Source organism: Mesoplodon densirostris, chromosome 9, assembly GCF_025265405.1.
Source record: "Mesoplodon densirostris isolate mMesDen1 chromosome 9, mMesDen1 primary haplotype, whole genome shotgun sequence".
In the NCBI taxonomy this organism is placed as follows: Eukaryota; Metazoa; Chordata; class Mammalia; order Artiodactyla; family Ziphiidae; genus Mesoplodon; species Mesoplodon densirostris.
This window is the reverse complement of record NC_082669.1, coordinates 9,972,048-9,993,457: the sequence shown is the minus strand read 5'-3', so window position 1 is coordinate 9,993,457 and position 21,410 is coordinate 9,972,048. Positions and strand designations below refer to the sequence as shown.

The window sequence follows — 21,410 nt, the reverse complement described above, 5'->3', positions numbered from 1 at the left end:
TTTCCATAACCTTCATACATAGTATTATATATTTGTATATATAGACAATAGACAATGATCTAATATCATTCTTTCAAGATTTTTTTTGTACATTTGTCAGTACAAAACTTTAAGTGAAATATCTTCTTAAGAAATGTGTGAGTTTTATAGGTGTACAGAAGAGAACAGAGAACCTAAGATTATTAGCACTGATTTCTCATCCCAGTAGAAGAAAGAACAATACAACACATAAAGCACATATGCGTGCTCACCTAACATTGAAAAGACTTGTACTGCATTTAAGGATATATAACACATGATTCAACAAATAAATGCCAGTTAATCTTCGTAGAGCTATCTTTTGTAAAACATGATATAAACAATAATAACGATAATAATGTTATGTCCATTTACTGACATTCTAGTATGGAAACCTATACTATCTCATGAAATGTTCATAACCAATATTGAAGATATGTAGGGCTTCCCTGGGGGCGCAGTGGTTAAGAATCCGCCTGCCAATGCAGGGGACGTGGGTTGGAGCCCTTGTACGGGAAGATCCCACATGCCGCAGAGCAAGTAGGCCCATGAGTCACAACGACTGAGCCTGAACTCTAGAGCCCACGAGCCACAACTATTGAGCCCACACGCTACAGCTACTAAAGCCCACGCACCTAGAGCCCATGCTCCACCACAAGAGAAGCCCGCACACTGCAATGAAGAGTACCCCCACTCACCACAACTAGAGAAAGCCTGCGCGCAGCAACGAAGACCCGATGCAGCCAAAATTAAAAAATAAAATAAATAAATTTATTTTAAAAAGATATGTATATCATTATAATTTACAGATGAGGAAATGGAGGTTCAGGAAGGTAAGCTGATTTCTCAGAGTTACTTAGTGAGTAGCAAAATAGAATTGGAATCAAGATCTACGTAACACCAAAGCTTCCCTATTTTCCTCTAGAGCAAATGAACATCATTTTTCATTTACTAATTTCACACTAGTATACTATATATTTTTAAATTGTGAATGTTTAATAAATATAATAATAAACCAAACAAGCATCTTTAGTTTGGGAATACCAGATTCTAATCTCTCAGTTTCTGAATAACAATGTTCCTTCCTACTGAGCTTCTGAAATGGTATTTTTTTGCCATTAGCAAAAGGAAATTTTCTCAACAAAGCTAGAATTTTCTCTAAATTGGTCTCTGTGCTTCTCCAAATCTCCCTCACTGATTATTGCCAGCAAGCCCAAGTATAATGCAGATGACATAAAGAAGAAAATGATAATCAAAGGGGGAAAGGGTACAGAAAATAAGGTTTCACCAGCATGAAAACAGGGTGTAACAAATTACTGTCTTCATTACTTTATATTTCACTAGAAGGCAGCCTAAACTGACAGCTAAAAGTTAAGGAGAAACACAAATACAGAAGCAAAATATTATATTTGGATAGAAATATATTCAGCATGGTATATTTGTTTATACACTGTCAGTATTCATGTATTAGTAATACTTTATTTAATCCCTCACCTAATTCTTAGGACATTTCAATTTACTTAAAAAAAAAGCAGGTTTAGAAACAAATGAATTTTATATCATTAAAGACTCGGTGCTAATATGTAAGATTTAAAATATTAAATCATACCAAGATGTCATTACAAAATACCTACTGGCAAGATTATAAAAAAATAATTTTACACAAGACATGTGGGCACACTATGCAGTCAACTGCCCACACTGTTGCTTTAATTCAATAAACCGTGCTTTTAAATTTAGTGACAATCAACATCAGTAATGCCTATTTAATTACCTGTTCTGCTGCCCTTTTGGTTTTACTTTTGGTATCAGGTATCCCAGCAGGAAACCGTTTGTAACCAAACTGCCTGGTACAAATAAAGCTGCAGGGAAGCTTGAAAGCAGCTAAACTCCTGCCATGTATCAGCTTTATTGAGGGAGAAGTCCAGAAATCAATCTGCAAGCTACTTAGACATCAGTTCTCCCAATTTTTCTGGGTAATCAACTTGTACTCTGTCATCCCAAATAATATATTGCTACCTTACTTTTTCTTAATAATATATATATATATATATATATTTACATTCATTATACCTCTTAAAAAGCATAATTAAGAACTACAATTTTTAGTATAATAGTAAATAAATCCAGCTTTCTCCCAAAAAAATGAGATTCATGTATACAATCTAAAGTAACAGATAATAACCAAGCTACTCATCACTACTAATCACAATTTTTTTCTTTCTTCTTTTGTAGTGGGATGGAGAGGGGAATTGAAATGGAAAGCTAATTAAATTTCACTTTTTCATGAAGATATGCTTGAACTTTTTCTCTGTAAACATAATGTGAACATTCCTTAAATTTATAGTTTCTGTGTTACCAAATTGACTAGCACTAACATGATTCAACAGACTTTCTCTCAAACCACACAATAGATGTTTATACCCTTTGAAGTCAAAGTATTTGATGAATTTAATTTGCTCAACAGTAACCTTGAATTTTACATGTCCTGAAGAACTTGAAAGCTGTTGAAAGATATGACTCCTTGGCACTCAAGCAGAGCTATGAATTATAATACAATTGCCCATCTTCATTCTAAATTCACAAAGCTTTCAACATAGCCAAGCGGTATTTTTGTAGAGAGACCTTGGCTTTTCTTGTCATTGCTGTATTTTTCTGTGTGTCACATGGCATGATTCAAGACAATTCATAATCATCACTGAAATATCCTTGACATTTGAGAGTACTGAGAAAGGAAACAACAGCAAGTAAGCCATACAAAGCTTGCAGTGCCAGAGAATCCAATGTTCTGAATTTCCACAACTCTTGGTGCTTATTCTGTTTTCATTCAGATGAGAAAATAGGGTTTGATGAAAATGGTGTACAATGTGAATACTCATTTATGGATTAAAATTATTCATGTTTTCCCCCATTTCCCCTTGCCACCACAAACTGGTAACTAATTATGAATCAGAATTTAGAACTAAAAGTCTGTAAGATAGAAGAAAACTGAGATCAAAATCTAGGTTATCAAATGACTAACTTTATGAATCAGAATTTCAGAGAAAACTCTGTAAAAACTAGAGACTTCTGGGAAGCCTTAAGATTAACATCTATGATATTAAAATAACAGAAACATTGATATTCTCTGACAGGTAGTTTCATTTCCCTTCTAGTCAAAGAAACAGGCTTAAGTCAGCTTGAGTACATGATTTGGTTATTTTCACTCAGCACAAAGATGATGAAAAAAGAATTTAGCAACCATGAAACATATATTTTAGATTGATTACAACTTAAATTCTGTGATCTCTCCTAAGTTTAATGAATGTTCTTTATTCCACAATCAAAACTCTCAGAACAAAGAAACATGAAAAACAGTTAAGATTTTGAAATAAAAGGGTAGAAATATAAAATTTATTAGATTTTACAGAGTGTAAGCTGTAAGATAATGGGATTCCAATATTCATAAATTTTAAGAGCTTATAATAGCTGTGCTAAAAAAATGTATATTTTGATCAAAGCAAGAATATAATTTATCAAAATGGATATTTTGATTCTGTACTGCCCTCCTTATTTAACATTTCATAGTGGGTTTTTTTTTTATCTTTACAAACATGTTTCAAAAGAGAAACAACACATTTGCAAGAATAATTGATCTCAATGAAATGTACTGAGTATGTGTATGTGAAAGGTGTCTGATGATGGCAGGATGTGTGTCTGATGATGGCACCTGAAACCAAGCAGGAAGAATATAAGCCAAGTTTTTAAAGAAAACTAAATTTGATTGCTAAGATAATTTCAGTTATCTCAAATGCTTGAATCTACCTGTCAAAGACCTGTGTGAAGGCATCCATGGCATAATTTTCATTAAGTATCAGAATAAGACTGTGCTATTAGTACCAATATTATCCCCTCTTTATTGCTGAAGAAACTGTGGCTTAGACCTTATATAGCTAAAAATCGCACAATAGGAAACAACCAAACCAAACTCTTTCTGGCACCTTCGTCAGCAATTCTATTTATTAGAGTATGCCACTTCTAAACATCACGGCTTTTGACTTGCTTCATGGCTCAAAAAATAATTTTAGACTGAATACTAGACAACAATATATCTTATTGGAGTCAGAAGCACATTATAAGCTGAGAATCAATAATTCTTATGAGCAAATGGTAACTATGGTTTCTATTTAGAGTATTTTCTGCTTTATCTTCCCACTGGTTTACACTGTATTTTCTTTTCTTCATCATATTTTGTAATAATTTGTTTAAAAGTGGCATTTATAATATCCAGCTGGTATCAAGTGGATAATTACATATATATATTTTTCAGGAACACTTACATTGGGCATCCCCTATTTTGGCTTTGAAAATGCAACTAATACTACTATTACCTGCAGTTTTCTATTATTTTACTAAATAAATTCTAGCTGAAACACATAAAAGAAAATAAATCCCCGTAAGAAAGAGAAATGGCAATCATCATCTTGCTTCATGAAAAGCCATGACTTAATTGTTTTTACCATAAGTCTTACAGACTTCTTGATTGTTAAAAACTGATTGGAAATGTGCAAAGGAAAGAGCATATTTTGGAATACAGCTGAGACTATTCACCTCAGTGCAACAGTTTTATTAATGGAAGCCCTAAAGTATCTTTGAGTTCTCTTTAAATTTCCTTCATCATCTTCCATCAAATCATTACTTTACTCAAAAAGATTCAGGAACCTGTGCCTAGCCATTTTTGGAAAAGGGAAGGAAGAAAGGAAAACTAATTTAATATATGAAATCCTATAATAAAAGAAAGAATTAAGATCCATGTTACTTCAGAGTCCCAGAGAAATTGTAGACCTATTCTTTAAGATAGAAGGTGAAGGGAGATAGCCAGCGGGGAAAAAAAAATGAAAGAAAATAAAAGATAAAGGAGTTCAAAAGATTAGATTATAAACCAATATAAGTTGGCAAAGAAGCTGCCAGAACATAGAGAAAACTGGGAGATACAAAAGAGATTATTTAACGAAGAAAACAACAAAACATGGATGCAGGTGAAAAGACTGTCATTCCAGACAGGCTTCAGAAAATCATGCCAAATGAAATGTAACTGAATAAAGATGTATTTTTTAAAAACTGTAATAGAGAAGATACCAGTTATGGAAAACAGAAAAGGAGGCCCAACTTGCACTAAGTAATATTCTTGAAAAAGATATCATGAAAAAACTTTATGCAGAAATATTCAAAACTATGCTGAAAGTAAATATCTACATGTCTGAAATGAAATTACAGCTTTAGTAAGAAGACATCAAACAATCAACAATCAGATGCATCATTCCTAGCTCAGCTTCAAGAACAAAGAACATATCATTAGAGAATCAGTGAAAAAAATCAAGTCAATTCAAGATGGAAACCAGGGGCTAAAACTGGAACAGCTTTAGAGTTCTTGACAGCCACTAAAAATGACAGAAGACTGAAGCAATGCCCCAAAATTTTGAGTGGGAAAAATGTCTACTTAGCCAAAGTTTTTCTTCAAGTCCAAAATGAAATACTCAGATATTCTCTAACACATAAGAACTCAGGAATTAAAGCATCTCACGGCTCTTCTTGATCAAACTACTTCACAACAAAATCCACTCAATCAAATTATGAATTTAAAGAGAAAACAAAAACAAAAAAATAAGGTGAGTAATGGAGGATCTAGAACCAGGATTAACACTGTGGAAACTATGGTTACACAACATAAGACAAATCTTAATGTAAAAGTAATAATTTAATAAGATTTGGGGATGTATGAAGAAAGTGAGAGAACACAGAAACATGTTAATTTATTCAAAATAGAACACACTCTCTGATTATAAGTTTGTACATTCTATTATATGACTGTATCTATGAATTTTGTGTGTATATCATGAAAAAATACATGGAAAAAAGGTATAAACAGATAAATTGAACATCATGAGACTCACTAAATATAAACAAGGAATAAACGTAGTTGTGGAGATTAGGGGAGATTTTAATTTTTCATTGTAGTTATCTATATCATTTTAGTTTTTAATTAATGATATTAAAATATTTTTACAAAAACAAGGTATTATAATTTTAGAAGAAAAGTGATTGAGTAAGCCTGTTTATTGTTGTTATTGTTATTTTGGTATTAACTAAACCCAACTAGATTTTGTTGAGACTCTGGCTGCTTATTATAATTTTCTTTTCTACATCAAATCTCTTTACACTCAATCTTTTTTTCCCAAGCTTTAGAACTGCATTTAGACTCATCACTTTTATTTTCATAATTAATAAGCCCTCCAGTTAGTGTTGGTCAAGCTTTCTTCAGTTTTAACAACCATGAGAGAGAGATCATATTCCACTCAGTCACACTGGCTCACTACAGAAGGATTCTCAATGTCTTGACTTCACCCCCATAGGAAGGACATCACTGAGAACCTTGAGGGGAGAATGTAATAGAGAACTTTGAAAAACAGGATTCTAGATGATTCTTATAAGATCCGCAGGAGAACTGTCCACATGGTGGTGAAACATTATAACAAAGTAAAGCAGTTTTTGCAATGTGGTAATTTTATAATTTTTGGAATCTAATAATTTAGTTAACATATAATATATGCCATGGCACACAATGCTACAATTCCACGATAGCTGATTTTCTACAACATTCAGCAATTACAAGCTCTCTTGATTACCTTTTCTCTCAGACCATAATATGCCTTCTAACAAAGCAGAAGCAGGCACTTTGAAATTGCTATGTTACAACCGAATTCATACAAAACCTCACGTTTTGTATCACTAATTTTGACTAAAAGTAATGTTTTGCTCTTTTTTTAATCTAGTTGTTACTTGTTCTGCCTGGATTTTATTGTTGCTGCTACATAGACACATTTTTTCATGGGCGGTTTGAGAAAAGCAGCACATTACTTTCTAAATTCAGGTATGTGTTACTTAAACTACTCGGTTTTGATATTTGCCTGACTTACTGGTTTAAAATTCTTACGACTCGTCCATTTTATTTGGTCTCCAAAACGTTTGTGTCAGAAGGATATACAAAGCTACATTTGCCACTATCTTATAAAATTGTGTATTGATTTTTAAAAAAGTCTCATCATTCTCTTCTATCGAATTGACAGTCAAAAATCTTATTTAACTATTATATATGTGTTGGACCACTACAATTCTGTAAAACAAATTTGTGAATTCCCTAGGACAGTAGAATGGACTCTGTGATTCATAATTTGGTTAATATTTTCAAGATTATTCTGCCTGTGGGATGTCAGTGGTTTGAACAAAGACAGTGGTTATGAAGATGAAGAGAAATGAATGGTTGCATGATATATATGGAGTTGGAACTGACAGAATTTACACATGGATTATATGAGGGGTTATGGCAGAGGGGAAAATTAAGGATTACTCCTTAATTTTGGCTAGATTGATTGGGAGAAGGTGATCTCATTTGTGATGGAGAAATTAGCAGATCATCAGGATACTGGGGGAGGGAGGAATGGAAACACTAGCTCATCTGACCATGTTAGCACCATGCAGGTGAGACAGCTAAATGGAAACAGCAAGTGGTCAGTTACATAAATGAGCCTAGAGCTCAGAAAAGAGATTTGGGTGGAATTCTATTTAATTTCAAAGCAATGGATGAGGTGTCCTGGGAGAAAGTATGGGCATTAAAGACAAGAGGGCTAAGACTGTGTCCTAAATTTAGGTAATATTAGAGCTACAGTACAGAAAGAAGTACTGAAAAGGAGATTGAGAAGGACTAAATGGTGAGAAAATAGGAAAATGGGGTTTCCTGAAAACTAACAGAAGAAACTTGTGTTTGAAGAAAGGGGAAATAGGAAGTGGTACATTAAAAAGATAGGAAAAGACCAAGTACAAAGATAAACAAAAAATGTCCGTAAGACTTGATGACCTGGAGGTAAATGCAACTACCAAGAACAATTTCATCATGGATGAATTTTGCAATCAGATTGGAGTGGGCTGGCCACTGGGTGAAGGTGAAGATGAAGAGATGGTGCAGGTCTACATCTCTTTTGAGGTTTGCAGAATAAGACAGCAAGGAAATGTGGCAACACTAAAAGAGATAGCAAAAAAATTTTTTTAATGACAGACGATATGGGAGCCAGTTTGTATGTTGATGAGAAAGTAAAAGGAAAACAAAAAGGTTGACTAACTAGAGAGAGAGGATAGCATGAGGAAAAAATCCACTGACAGACTGGCTTGGAAGGTTAGAAGATGACCAAAAGCATGAACTTTAAAGAAGTAGCGATTTTGCATGAATGGAGGAATTGGCTATTCCCCTCAATCCCCATAGCATTTTTATCATATGTAATCAGGTCCAGCACTCAAGTCTAGTTACATACTTTTTTAAACTTGTAGATGAATATTCTCTAGGTTTTCTTGTCTTTTTTTTTCTTTAACCTATAAATTTAAATCGGACACCTCTTAAAAATATCTTCCATCTACTTAGAGACTTATTTTTTTGACTAAGCTTTTGATTGCAATATCCACACTCTCAACATTATCCAGACCCTTATTTCAACAGTTTTCCTATATTCTGGACATATAATATCCCTCTACTGAAATTAGTGTAATAAGCCCTCAGTTCTCATGGTCAGTTTTCCTAGGTGGCTCCCAAAGTCAAAATGTATCCTATTAGTGACTAAACCCCATGACCTACATTAATTGCCTGCATCTTACACTTTGTTGCTTTATTTTAAAGTACCAAGTTTCATCACTATGGTGTCAATCCTTTAGGAAAAAAGCTCTCTACGCCAGTTCTTCAATTCCTAAAACATTCTCTTTCCCATAGCAATAGGAACAAAGCCATTAACATATCTATAATTCCATCAAGTTGAAATTATTCCAACATCTAATGTTATTCTGAAGATAAAAATTATCTCTGAGAATAGAGTTATTGCCCCAGGGCTCAGTCCTAAAGGATCTACAGTAAATAGAATTATGTATTAGTGTCTGTACTCCCTAAAGATCTCTTTAGATACAGCTGTTTTGTTTTGATTTGTTTCTGCAAAGATCTTCCAGGGCTGTTTTAGGCACTGAGTAAACCAGAACTTCATACAGACATAAAGACAAACATCGATAAGAATAAAAAATTTTGTTAGTCTCATGCTGAGTACTTGTCACTTCCAAATGTAGTCATTCTTCATGAATGCAGTCTTACTACATAAATGGAATGTAAGAAAAATGGGTTTAAGTCAATTCAAAAAGCATTCATCCAATGCCTATTATGTGCAATGTATATTTTCCTTCTTAAGAAGGTATAACCAGTTACCCTTAATCATTAAAAAGCAATATGTCAACTTCTCAAAAGAAATAAATCTAGGAGATAGTGTCTCCTCTATTAAAATTATCATTTTTTAAGACCTTTCAAAGTGCTAAGTATATTCCCATAAACTATCTCACTTAATTTCAAAAAACTTTTTGGAAATACAAATGTATGAGGTCTTCCAATAGAGGCCTTCCAGGCTGAACATGAGCTGTGACAATACAGGATTAAAGCTGAAAAATTATCAGAAATCTGTTTTCATGCATTCATTTGCTGGAGGCTGACTGACTGTTTCCTAAAAAAGGAAAAAAAAAAACATAAACAAGTGTTCACAGGGACACTAATGAAATGAGGATAAGGTAAAAAATAAGTCTCTTCACAGACTCCTAAGGAAAGGTGTTTCTGCCTTCTTTGAGAGGAGAATTAAATAAATGAGAATATGAGAACTAGCTTCAGAGTCTGATGATTAAAACTGTCTAGGGTTGTCATTTTTGTTAATGGGTTGTACGGGTTCCTTATACATTTTGGAGATTAACCCCTTATCAGGTACATGGTTGCCTTGCACTCTGTTGATTGTTCCCTTTGCTGTGCAGAAGCTTTTTAGTTTTATGCAGTGCCACTTGTTTTGTTTTGGTTTTGTTGCCTATGCTTTTGGTATCATATCCATAAAATCATTGCCAAGAACAATGTCATGAAACTTTTCCTCTATGTTTTGGTCTACAAGTCTCAGAGTTTCAGGTTTTGTCTTTAAGTCTTTAATCCATCAGACAACCAACAAGCATTGGCAAGGATGTAGAGAAACTGGAACTCTTGCACACTGTTGGTGAGAATCCAAAATGGTAGCCGCTACACAAAACAGTATAGTTTCTCAAGAAAGTTAAGACTAGAACTGCCATATAATCCAGCAATCCCACTTCTGGATATATATCCAAAAGAATTAAAATCAGGATCTGGAAGAAATATTATTAACACTCCCATTTTCACTGTACCCTTATTCACAGTAGCTAAGATGTGGAGACAACCTGAATGTCCATCGACAGATGAATGGATATTAAAAAATGTGGTATATACATATAATACGATATTGTTCAGCCTCTAAAAAGTAGATGATTCTACAAGACAATATGCATGGACTTCAAGGACATTAAGCTAAGTGAAATAAGGCAGACACAGAAAGACAAATACTGCATGATTCCACTTACATGAGTTATCTAAAATAGTCAACTTAATAAAATCAAAGACTGGATGGTGGTTACCAGGGGCTGGGGAGGAGGGAGAAATGAGAGTTAGTAATCAACAGGCATAAAATTTCAACTAAGCAACACAAGATAAATAGCTGTGGAGATCTACTGTACAACATTGTACCTGTAGTCAACAATAATGTATTGTACACTTTGTTAAGAGGGTAGGTCTCATGTTGTGTTCTTATCACAATGAAATTTTTTTAAGAAAAAATAAATTTAATATTTTGTTCACTGTGGATTTTCTTATGAACTTTGACTTTTTTAAATAGTACATTAAAATATGATTTATCTAGGTTTGAAAAGAAATCTATGGTTGGAAATAGGGTCATTCACCCTCTTTCTTCACAGAGTACACTATGACTCAAGTTCAAGTGCTTTGCAGTTTGGGATGCACCAGTTGACAGCAGCCTAAGCAGAGTGGTATTCTTTCACTGGAGCAATGATAGCAAATCGAGCACCACAGTCACGGGAGCTGGCAGATACTTGCTGGACTAGGCAAACAGCCATCCAGGGACTTGTGTCAACCTGTGCATGAACACCTGAGACATACCACAAGGTTTCTGGAAAATATCTTCCTTGGTAGGGAAATAGGGCAAGCACAGAGCATCTTACAAAAATAATTATGCTGGTGGAGACTACAGAACTAAGAGGTTTTTTTGTTTGTTTGTTTTGGGTTTTTTTGTTTGTTTTTTTGTGTGTGTGTTACGTGGGCCTCTCACTGTTGTGGCCTCTCCCATTGCAGAGCACAGGCTCCGGACGCGCAGGCCCAGCGGCCATGGCTCACGGGCCCAGCCTCTCCACAGCATGCGGGATCCTCCCGGGCCAGGGCACGAACCCGCATCCCCTGCATCGGCAGGCGGACTCTCAACCACTGTGTCACCAGGGAAGCCCCAGAACTAAGAGTTTTTACATAAACTGATATTCAAAAGACTGTTATTTTTCTAAAGTTGCATTGCAAGTTAGTGGCAAAGCCAACATTTGAAGTATAGATTTGCATAACTCCAAGCCCAGTGTTCTGTAACTGTGTCACAGCTATGGGCAAATATATTCAGACTTTAAAAAAGTACAGTTTAAACCAAGTTTTTATTTTTTATTTCTCCAGTAAAATTGACAATAAATGTTTAGAGTAAAAATAGATACCTCAGCACTACAAGTAACTATTTTTAATTTAAAAATTACTTATAGGCTACTGCATTGTACTATTATGTCTATTATGCATTGTACTAAACTACAGTTTTTTTAGTAATGCTTTAGCCAAAGTTCTTATCCCCAGGAAGTTTACATTTTAGTGCTGAAAAAAATGTGGAAAATGGAAAATTATAAAGGGAGTACATACTTGAATATGAATATATACTGGACATTAGAGGGCCATATAAAACAGACAACAAATCCAAGATTTGTTGGATCAAAGCCAAAAGGAAATTGGGGAGAGATGAGAGGGATTTCTAGGCAGAGATTATCAAAAGGTCTGAAGATGAAGGAAAGAATATTGTCTTAGGGAACCATCAAATAATTTTCTCTGTTTGGGACTCAGAATTTCAGGAGAAGGGTAATAGCTGCTGGGGAAATGTTCCAGTAGAAATGTATGAAAAATAAGATGGGGCCAGATCATGAAGGGCCTGTATATCATTTATGCTAAATGGAAAGTAACTGAAGATTTTTAAATAAGGAAATGAAGTGGACAGAAGTTTATAGAGCAAATCTTTGTAGACTATGCAGTAATTTGTAATGCTTATACATTTTTCTTCATCTTTTTATTTCTTTTGTGGTTGAGACATTTTTAATAGAGTAAACCCCACCTTAATGCAAATAAGTGGTGTCCCAAATTTTTAATAAAATGTAGCTCAAGTTATAGAAAGGTTAATGAAATACCTAAGTTCAAAAGCTCTCTTGTGACAACTACAATTTGATACCTGCAGATGGCAATAAATAACTCTAGCTTAAATATCAATGAGGTATTGATATTTGTGTGTTCTTCATGGCTACAATTTTTAGAATATTGGCAGCAATTCCTGGAATCTCCCAATAATTTATGTTTTCATCAGCTCAATACCAGGACACTGAGGCAACAGATTAGACTTGAAAAACATAAAGACCCCACCCACCTCCCCAATTCCCAAGTTAGAGACGCCTGCCCTTTCTAACTCCTCTCCACCTTCCTGAGAGCGGGACAAAAAAGAAAGAAAGAAATTTACCCAGCTCCACTTAGATCTAAGTTTGCATTATCCCAGGACATGCGGTCATGATGTCTTACTTAGGGAGTTCTAACGTATCATCATGTGCTATCATGTGACCTTCGTTTTAAAAGAAATAATACTGAGAACAGGAAGATCATTAGAACATATTAAACATTATTAAAAATAAAACCAAGATTATTGGCTAGGTAATTACCGGATAAATATTTTGCTTCTTCTTTTATTCAACATAAGAAACAAAAGAGAGGGGTTATCATCCAGGATAATTAATAATTTAAAGCCCACGGTTACTATTTTCCACTTGCTATGTTATAATGCTCTTACCATGGGCATTTATATGTATGTGTAAGCAAAAAGAATATGGTACCATGAATTTGCCTGGCTCTTTTCTACTAAAATGGTTTCCCACAATTTGAGGGTAAATCAGTTTTGCATTGTGGCTCCTTTTCACCTATCTTGATGATGAGGAGAAACTGACAAAACTCTTTAAGAAAAGCAATAGTAAAAAATGGATTGTTTCTCTACATAAGAACTGTTGCATAACATGTAAGCTCGTGATTCCAAAAGGACAGTTCAACCAAATGTAGAAACTAAGAAAGACTAAATCCAGCTAGAGACTAAAATCATTATGATAATCTATTAAATTCATTCATTCATTAAGACAATGCCACTCCCCCCTCCCGTTTTTTAATTTTAAGAGTTTATTTGAGCAAAAATCAATTTGAATCAGGCAGCATCCAATCTATCAGATAGAAAGGAGCTCTGAGGAACTGTACAAAATGAAAGACTTTTACAGCAGAATAGAGTGGAGAAAAGGAAATTGTACTAGGCAAAAAGGTCAGGTTGGTTGTTGCAAGGTTACTGTCCTTTAGAGGATGGCAGGGGTCTATCAGGCAGCTTCCTAACTAGGGCTCATCAGGTAATTCCTGACCAATTGGTTTAAGATTCCATTTCTAGGAGAGTTGAAACTGTAAGTTAAGTCATGGTTTGGTGATGTGGGGCTTAGCATATGTGTCTCCATTTGGGGCTGATTGTCTTTTTTTTTTTTTTTTCTTAGCAATAGTTTTGCCTTTTCCAGACTGTCACATAGTTAGAATCATATAGTATGTAGACTTTTCAGATGGGCTTCTTTAATTTAGTAATATTCATTTTAGGTTCCTCCACGTGTTTTCATGGCTTGTTAGATCACTTCTTTTTAGTCCCGAATAATATTCTATTGTCTGTACGTACTCCCCACTTTTTATTCCTAAAAAGCCAGCACTTTTGTATCCTGAACCTGCACATTTATAATTTAGAATAGTGTTTCTCTTTATACTTTGTAACCAAAATAAATACAGTATGATTTCATAGTTCCCATAGTCACAATTGTTTGTGCTGAAATCAACAGAGGTGATGTTATTTCATGAAATGATTAGGATAGATGAAATAATAAAATACAGAATGCCAGTGCCTATTAATTTAACTCATATAAACACAAAATTCTACATAGTACAACATATATATATATATATTTGTTTGTTTTGTTTGCAGTATGCAGGCCTCTCACTCCTGTGGCCTCTCCCGTGGCGGAGCACAGGCTCCGGACGCGCAGGCTCAGCGGCCATGGCTCACGGGCCCAGCCGCTCCGTGGCATGTGGGATCTTCCTGGACCGGGGCACGAAACCGTGTCCCCTGCATCGGCAGGCGGACTCTCAACCACTGCGCCACCAGGGAAGCCCCTACATAGTACAACTTTTAAAGCAACATTTCAAAATATGATTTGAGTAAGGTAATTTTTAAAAAATATATGTATATAATTAAAACTCAATTAGGAGAACTAAATTAGCCTGATTAACACTCAATAACATTCAACTTCACTAGAAAAATTCCCACCATCTAATTTAGCTTCTCTGTGAAGCTGGAGCTAAAAAGGGCTCCCTAAATGTTTTATTTACTGCCCAATTTCTAGACTGTCTGTACTCAGCATTCACAATAACAAGCTGATGCTAATAAGCCATGCATAAAGATCCTACTTATTAAAATACAAATTAGACACCCCTTATGTTTATACATGTGTACATACAATTAATATCGCAGGCTTAGTTGGAAACAAAATTGCTTTAGTTAACCAACCATTGCAATGCAATCAAAAGAGATTTCAAAAGCAACTGGAAAAGATCTGTTAGGTAGAAATAATAGCAATTATTTTAGGCAGAATAATTACTTTTCCAAGCTCCTTTTTCCTTCTCCCACCTGCCCTTAATAAAATTATTTGTCCATCATAAGTGACATGAGAGGTGCCCTTTAATGCCAGTAAGTTGCATGCAGACCTGAAAGGCAGCTGGTAGACACAGCTTATTTACAAATATTGGTTTGAATTTGTAAATGCATGACCGCATAAATCTTGATCCATTTAAAGTGTATGCCCTTTGTTCCCTCAATTGTACATCCAACTGGGAATTGAGTGGAGCTGAGGGAGAGTGTGAATTACAGGAGCCCTTTCTTGTTGCCAGCATTTTAGTGCTTTGCCTTTTGTTGTTGTTCTTGAGATTTCTCTACACTACAGAGTACAGAATGTTAATCAACATTTTGCCTAAGTAATGTTAATGAAACTTCCCTACTTATACCAGAGGGAAGAATGGGCATATTATATTTCATTTTGAAATGTTAATGTACCTTTTAGGAAATTATTTCTGCCTTCTAAATCATCCTAGTGTTAAATTATTAAAGGGTGGCATTAAAGAAATATTGCACTGATGCATACAGTTAAATGCCTTAAAAGATAAAAGGCTTATAAAGTTTAAAAGAAGGATCTTTTGGAGTATGGCAGCATTTAACTTCAAATTAAACATTTTAAAATGTTTGGTTAAGATATTGACAAAATTTCTGATTGTTTTGTAGGTAATCACAAAATAAAGAGACATTTAATGTTGATGATTTCTAATTTCCAACCATGCATGAATTTGATTTTTATTATGGTCTTGAAGGATGTGTTTAACCTTATTGTATGTATATGAATTGAAGCATCATCTAGTTTATCAGAAAATAAAAAAGGAAAAGGGAAAAAGGGTCTCTTATTTTTACACTATTTACTTATTTGAATTTGAAAGCAATCTTCATTCAGGTTCTATTCTTCAAATATAAAATCACTACTATCTCAACTATCACCTACGGTATTTCAAAGGGAAGTGCTATTGTAAAGACTTTAGGGAAAATATCAATTGTCAACATGAAAACTGTGACAGATATGTGTCCTGTGAACATCATTTATAGTCCATCAGGAAGGGTACTGGGGAAATGAGTTGACAGGGCTCTAAAATTCACTAATTTGTTTTCCCTTTAACAGTCTCTTCTAATGTCAATCAGTACATTCACAAGTCCTAAATAAATTGTGAGGTGATCTAAGGGGAAATTTAGAACAGAATTTGTTCAAGAATTCTCCCACACGGTGATGACTATTTGCTAAGAACTCCTAACATTTACTGGGTAAACAATTTATTTTCTATTTAACCATAGAAGATCTAGTTATGGTATCTGTGTCATTGTGGAACTGATTTGTCCTCTTGCATGACTTTTCCTAGCAGTACTTCTGTTTGGATATAGGCACTGAGAGAACAGATAAAAGGAGTTACATTTCAAGGTAAATTTTTACACATTTTGACATCCGACAAATATGAATACTGCTTAAAATTGTTGGTGCATCACAATTTAATTAGCTTCTTTTTTTCTTTCTTAGCCTTACAATTGATGATGGTTTGGATTCAGTAAAATAGAGTAATGGCTAGCACACACTGAGAGTTGCTGTGCCATCTACAGTGGTCACCCATTACTTTTGTAAGGAAAAATAAATCACTGCCAAAATGTTAACAGTGTTAATGAGCCAATATATCTGGAACAGAAACTTTATATACTACATTCCTATTTGTAAAGTTACTTTTAACACATCATTTCTCCCTAGAAAGCTGGAAAAGACATACAACCAATAAATGACTACATGAAATATTACCAAATTCCCTTAATGCAAGAAAAGCTTTTTGAAACAGCAATAGAATCTATATACTATGCAATCTGATTTGATGAACTTAATGATTTTTTGGATTCTCAGAAGTACTGAGGATTTAAACTAAAACAGTGCCAATTTATATACCAAGACTGGGCAAAATACAACGTCTAACTTCACAACTATTATGCCTTTACACTGCTTGTACTATGCCACCTCTAAGATGGAGAAGAAAAGTAAATGTCACTAATTATTAGTTCTTGAATGGATATTTACTGGGATAAATTACTTTGGCTGTTTTGAGGCTATTCAAGACACACAAAAAAATGCAGGTTTACTTTCTTTACATCTAACAGCAACAAACTGCACTGTAAAATCTTCACTGGATGAGCTGAAAATTTGTCCTCTATACTCAGAAAGGTTGTGTTTTTAACTTAATCACTGGTTTTTTCTTTATATATTATGGATGACAAACTGATCTTTCTTAATGTACCTATAACAAACAATTGTGGATTAAGCCAGTACCTACATGATACCAACAAATCAAGCAATATGATCAATTCAATTGAAAGAATCAAACTGACAGTCAAATAGAGTCTCAACTGAGTAGACTAAGAGATTGCTTAAGAAATATAAATTTGTGGAAAAGACAGTAAAAATAAATAATAACAAAATCATCAAGCATGAAATACTATTCAACTGTTATCCTATATTATTAGTGAATGAAGTATCATTTTCTATATTTTCCTTTGATAGACAATAAAATCACATAAACACAAAGTAAAAGTGCCAACTCCTAAACCTCAGTTTAGTGTTCTATTGAACCACAACTTTCTTACCTTCAAATCTGAGATTGCTGTCTTGGAAAACATTCAAAGACAACTGAACAGTATTATCAAGCTCTAACTCAAACTCTAATTGTATTTTAAATGGGGTGAGGGGGGTTAACATCCCCCAAATGAGTTGTATGGAATTTTTCTTTGATCAGAAACTAAAGGACTGTTGGTGGGAATGTAAATTGATACAGCCACTATGGAGAACAGTATGGAGGTTCCTTAAAAAACTACAAATAGAACTACCATATGACCCAGCAATCCCACTACTGGGCATATACCCTGAGAAAACCATAATTCAAAAAGAGTCATGTACCACAATGTTCATTGCAGCTCTATTTACAATAGCCAGGACATGGAAGCAACCTAAGTGTCCATCAACAGATGAATGGATAAAGAAAATGTGGCACATATATACAACAGAATACTGAGACATAAAAAGAAAGGAAATTGAGTTATTTGTATTGAGGTGGGTGGACCTAGAGTCTGTCATACAGAGTGAAGTAAGTCAGAAAGACAAAAACAAATATTGTATGCTGATATATACATAGAATCTAAAAAAAAAATGGTTCTGAAGAACCTAGGGACAGGACAGGAAGAAAGATGCAGACATACAGAATAGACTTGAGGATACAGGGTGGGGGAAGGGTAAGCTGGGACGAAGTGAGAGAGTGGCATGGACATATACACACTACCAAATGTAAAATAGATAGCTAGTGGGAAGCAGCTGCATAGCACAGGGAGATCAGCTCAGTGCTTTGTGACCACCTAGAGGGGTGGGATAGAGAGGGTGGGAGGGAGACGCAAGAGGGAAGGGATATGGGGATATATGCATACATACAGCTGATTCACTTTGCTATACAGCAGAAACACAACATTGTAAAGCAATTATACTCCAATAAAGATGTTAAAAAAAAGAAAAGAAACTAAAGATATTTTCACTATAAATGAAACAATTCAAATATGTAACAGAAGTATTTTAACTATTAAGATCAGGCTTCTTCATTGTGTACCATGGATGTAAGAAGATATAACAGATAGCTAGAGACGAGATGGAGGGAGGGAGGGAGGAAGGAAGGAAAGAAGGAAGGAAGGAGGGAAGGAACTCATCACAAGAAGAATTTCTGCAATTTGTATAATTAGCCCAGTGACTCTTGGAGCACAAAAGCAGTTTATCAAAAAAATACGTGCAGAAGTTAATATCAGCTGACGTTTCTAAAAGCAGGCCAGAGCAGACGAAGGATAACTTCTAATTAATGTGGAGCAAATTAAATTTTAAGAGGCTTTAATGCATCTGTTCTAACTTTAATTGCATTGCCCACCGTCAAAGTGACTACAATATGCATGTCACTTCTTTCACTTGTTTTTCAACTAGTATATTCGTAATACTTACAAAGATTATTCAAATACTATAATTTAATGTTATTTTTCTGTTATTAATTTTATAAATACCTTTGAGTATGAGAATATTTCAAGGTATTTTTTTAAAGCAACGAAGTATAGCTAGCTGTTTTTGGTCCCATAATACCTTAAGAGTCCATCACTAAAAAAAAAATTTTAATGCAATCATAATTATCCAAACACAAAACATCGATGTACTTATTAAATCAAGTGGTTAAAAAGGGTCCTTACTGCAAAATCCTCCCTCCACTGGTGGGCTGCTTGAACTTTCTCGGCTTCCAAAGCCAGGCGCTGGAAAGAAAACAAGAAATCTTAGAATTCAAATGACCATATGAACACATAATTGTTATACAGTGCTTGGGTTTTCAAATCAATTATTAAGACCCATAAAAAAGAAAAGATTCCTTATTCGTGATTTATAAATTCTAAATCATTTAATACTTTAATTTACTAAAGTTGATACATATGTATTTACTCTTCAGTAATATAAATAGCATAGTATTCTTGAATACCGTTAAGTTGACTACATCTGCCATCACTGGCAGTAGTGTCCACTTCGAGTGCTTTCTATCAATGACTAACATTTCATTTGTTTTTTTTTTTAAAGCTTTGATCACTATATTAATCTTAGTAGAATCTTGCTTTTCATAAATACCTTTACAGCATATATTTCTATATAACTGGAAAGGAAATAACAATGAGAATCAATAAATATGTGCTAAGTGCTGTATAGGCACCTTCCTAGTAGCATTTTTAGTTTTTTACCAAAAGCCACAAAAATGTAATAGTTTTCTCCTTGCTAAAGTACATTCTTAAGAGTTTATTCAAATACCCATGAGTAACAAACAATCATAATCCACACATCTGAAAAGGCTTTATTTCCCCTTCACTCTTATATGCCAAAGCCATTAGAGAATTCTAGCCTGACCTATTTTCCTTTAGCACTTTAAAAATATTATTTCGTTAGGTTCAGCTGGAGATGAAATGCCTATTGTCAGCCTGCTAATGACTTTCTGTGGATAAATTCTTTTTTTCCCCCCTTGTCTAATAGTTTTTAGAGTTTTCTCTTTGTACTTTCCAGTGTTATTATCATGTTCTCGGTGTGCTAAACTTTCACAAGACACAGTAACATTTAGTGATTAAGAACAGATTTGAAACCTGACTGCCTGAGTTTAAATATCAACCCTGCTGCATACTAGCTGTGCAAACTTCGGAAAAGTTAAGTCTCTCCTCCCCTTTTCTAATAGGAATAATGTCAAGATCTGCCTCATGGGTTGTTGAAAGGATTAAATGAGATACTATATATAAAGTGCTTAGAACAGTGCCTGGCAGACAGTAAGCAAATATACATGTCAGCTATCTAACTATGAAGGACAATTAAGATTCCATTTGTAAATTGTGTCCCTTTGAGTACTGAGTTCACCTGTAGCCTGCCCCCCACACAGCTAGGAGACAGGCAAAATGGGACAAGTATATCAGTAAATATAATTAATGTATTAAACTCATTTATTAGGAGATAGAAATGATCAGGTTAGGGTTTAGAAAAGTATAATCTCATAGTAGTTTGTTGATTCACGTTTTTGATCTTTCACTATGAACTATACTTCAGTGTGTGCTCTTGATGTGGAAGTCTAGCCCACACTGGGGAATGGAAACATCCCTTTCGACTAGTTTTATAATAGTGTATTGGCTTTTATTCCCTCTTATTTAATATTATAATCATTTTTCTAAACTCTTACACAGGTATTACCAATGACTAAAAAAATACTGCCTAGTGGGAAATCTCAAGTTAAGAATCCCTAAGCTAAATTAATTTAAAGGAAAAATTCTCCAGTGTGCTTAAATGACAATGGTTTCAGTTTATCAACTACTAGACAGCAAGGGAACATAAAAGAAGCTAGTAAATGTAAGATACTGTACCAGGGAGAGTAACCCAGAAAAGGTTCTCTATCCCTACAAGGTCAAAAACCTAAACAGAGAAAAACCAAGGGAAACATGTATACATCTCAGTAATATTTATCACAATATTTTTGGAAACTCAAATTCCGTGTGAAAAATGTTGCAAGAAAGTGAATAAAATGGCAAAACAAATGGAAATGGAAGCCATTTCTTTATAGGAAAACTTTAGTAGGGTAGATAGAAAAAGAAAAGACAGAATGAGAGAATGAACACAAAGGCATATTCTTGACAAAATTCAGAATATAAGTCTTCCCTCATTTTTAACAGGCCACATAAGAACAACTAAATTGTTCATATGTATGGGGGCCAATAATAAAAGTAAGCACTTTGTGAATTTAAACAAAATACTGGGTAAAATATAAATAAGGTAAATATTTTTTTAGATTAAGAAATATTAGGGGGGCCGGAGGAAGATGGCGGAAGAGTAAGACGCGGAGATCACCTTCCTCCCCACAGATACATCAGAAATTCATCTACACGTGGAACAACTCCTACAGAACACCTACTGAACGC

General features: G+C 34.4%; 1 protein-coding gene across 3 annotated transcripts in view; it reads right to left on the bottom strand.

Moving 5' to 3' along the window:
• CACNA2D1 (calcium voltage-gated channel auxiliary subunit alpha2delta 1) overlaps positions 1–21,410 on the bottom strand; it is a 505,032-nt gene that overhangs the window by 211,489 nt on the left and 272,133 nt on the right. For all 3 annotated transcript variants that reach the window (XM_060107477.1, XM_060107475.1, XM_060107476.1), the window contains one exon: positions 19,170–19,229. In XM_060107477.1, coding sequence (XP_059963460.1) covers positions 19,170–19,229 — 60 coding nt within the window. The remainder of the gene's footprint in view (positions 1–19,169; positions 19,230–21,410) is intronic.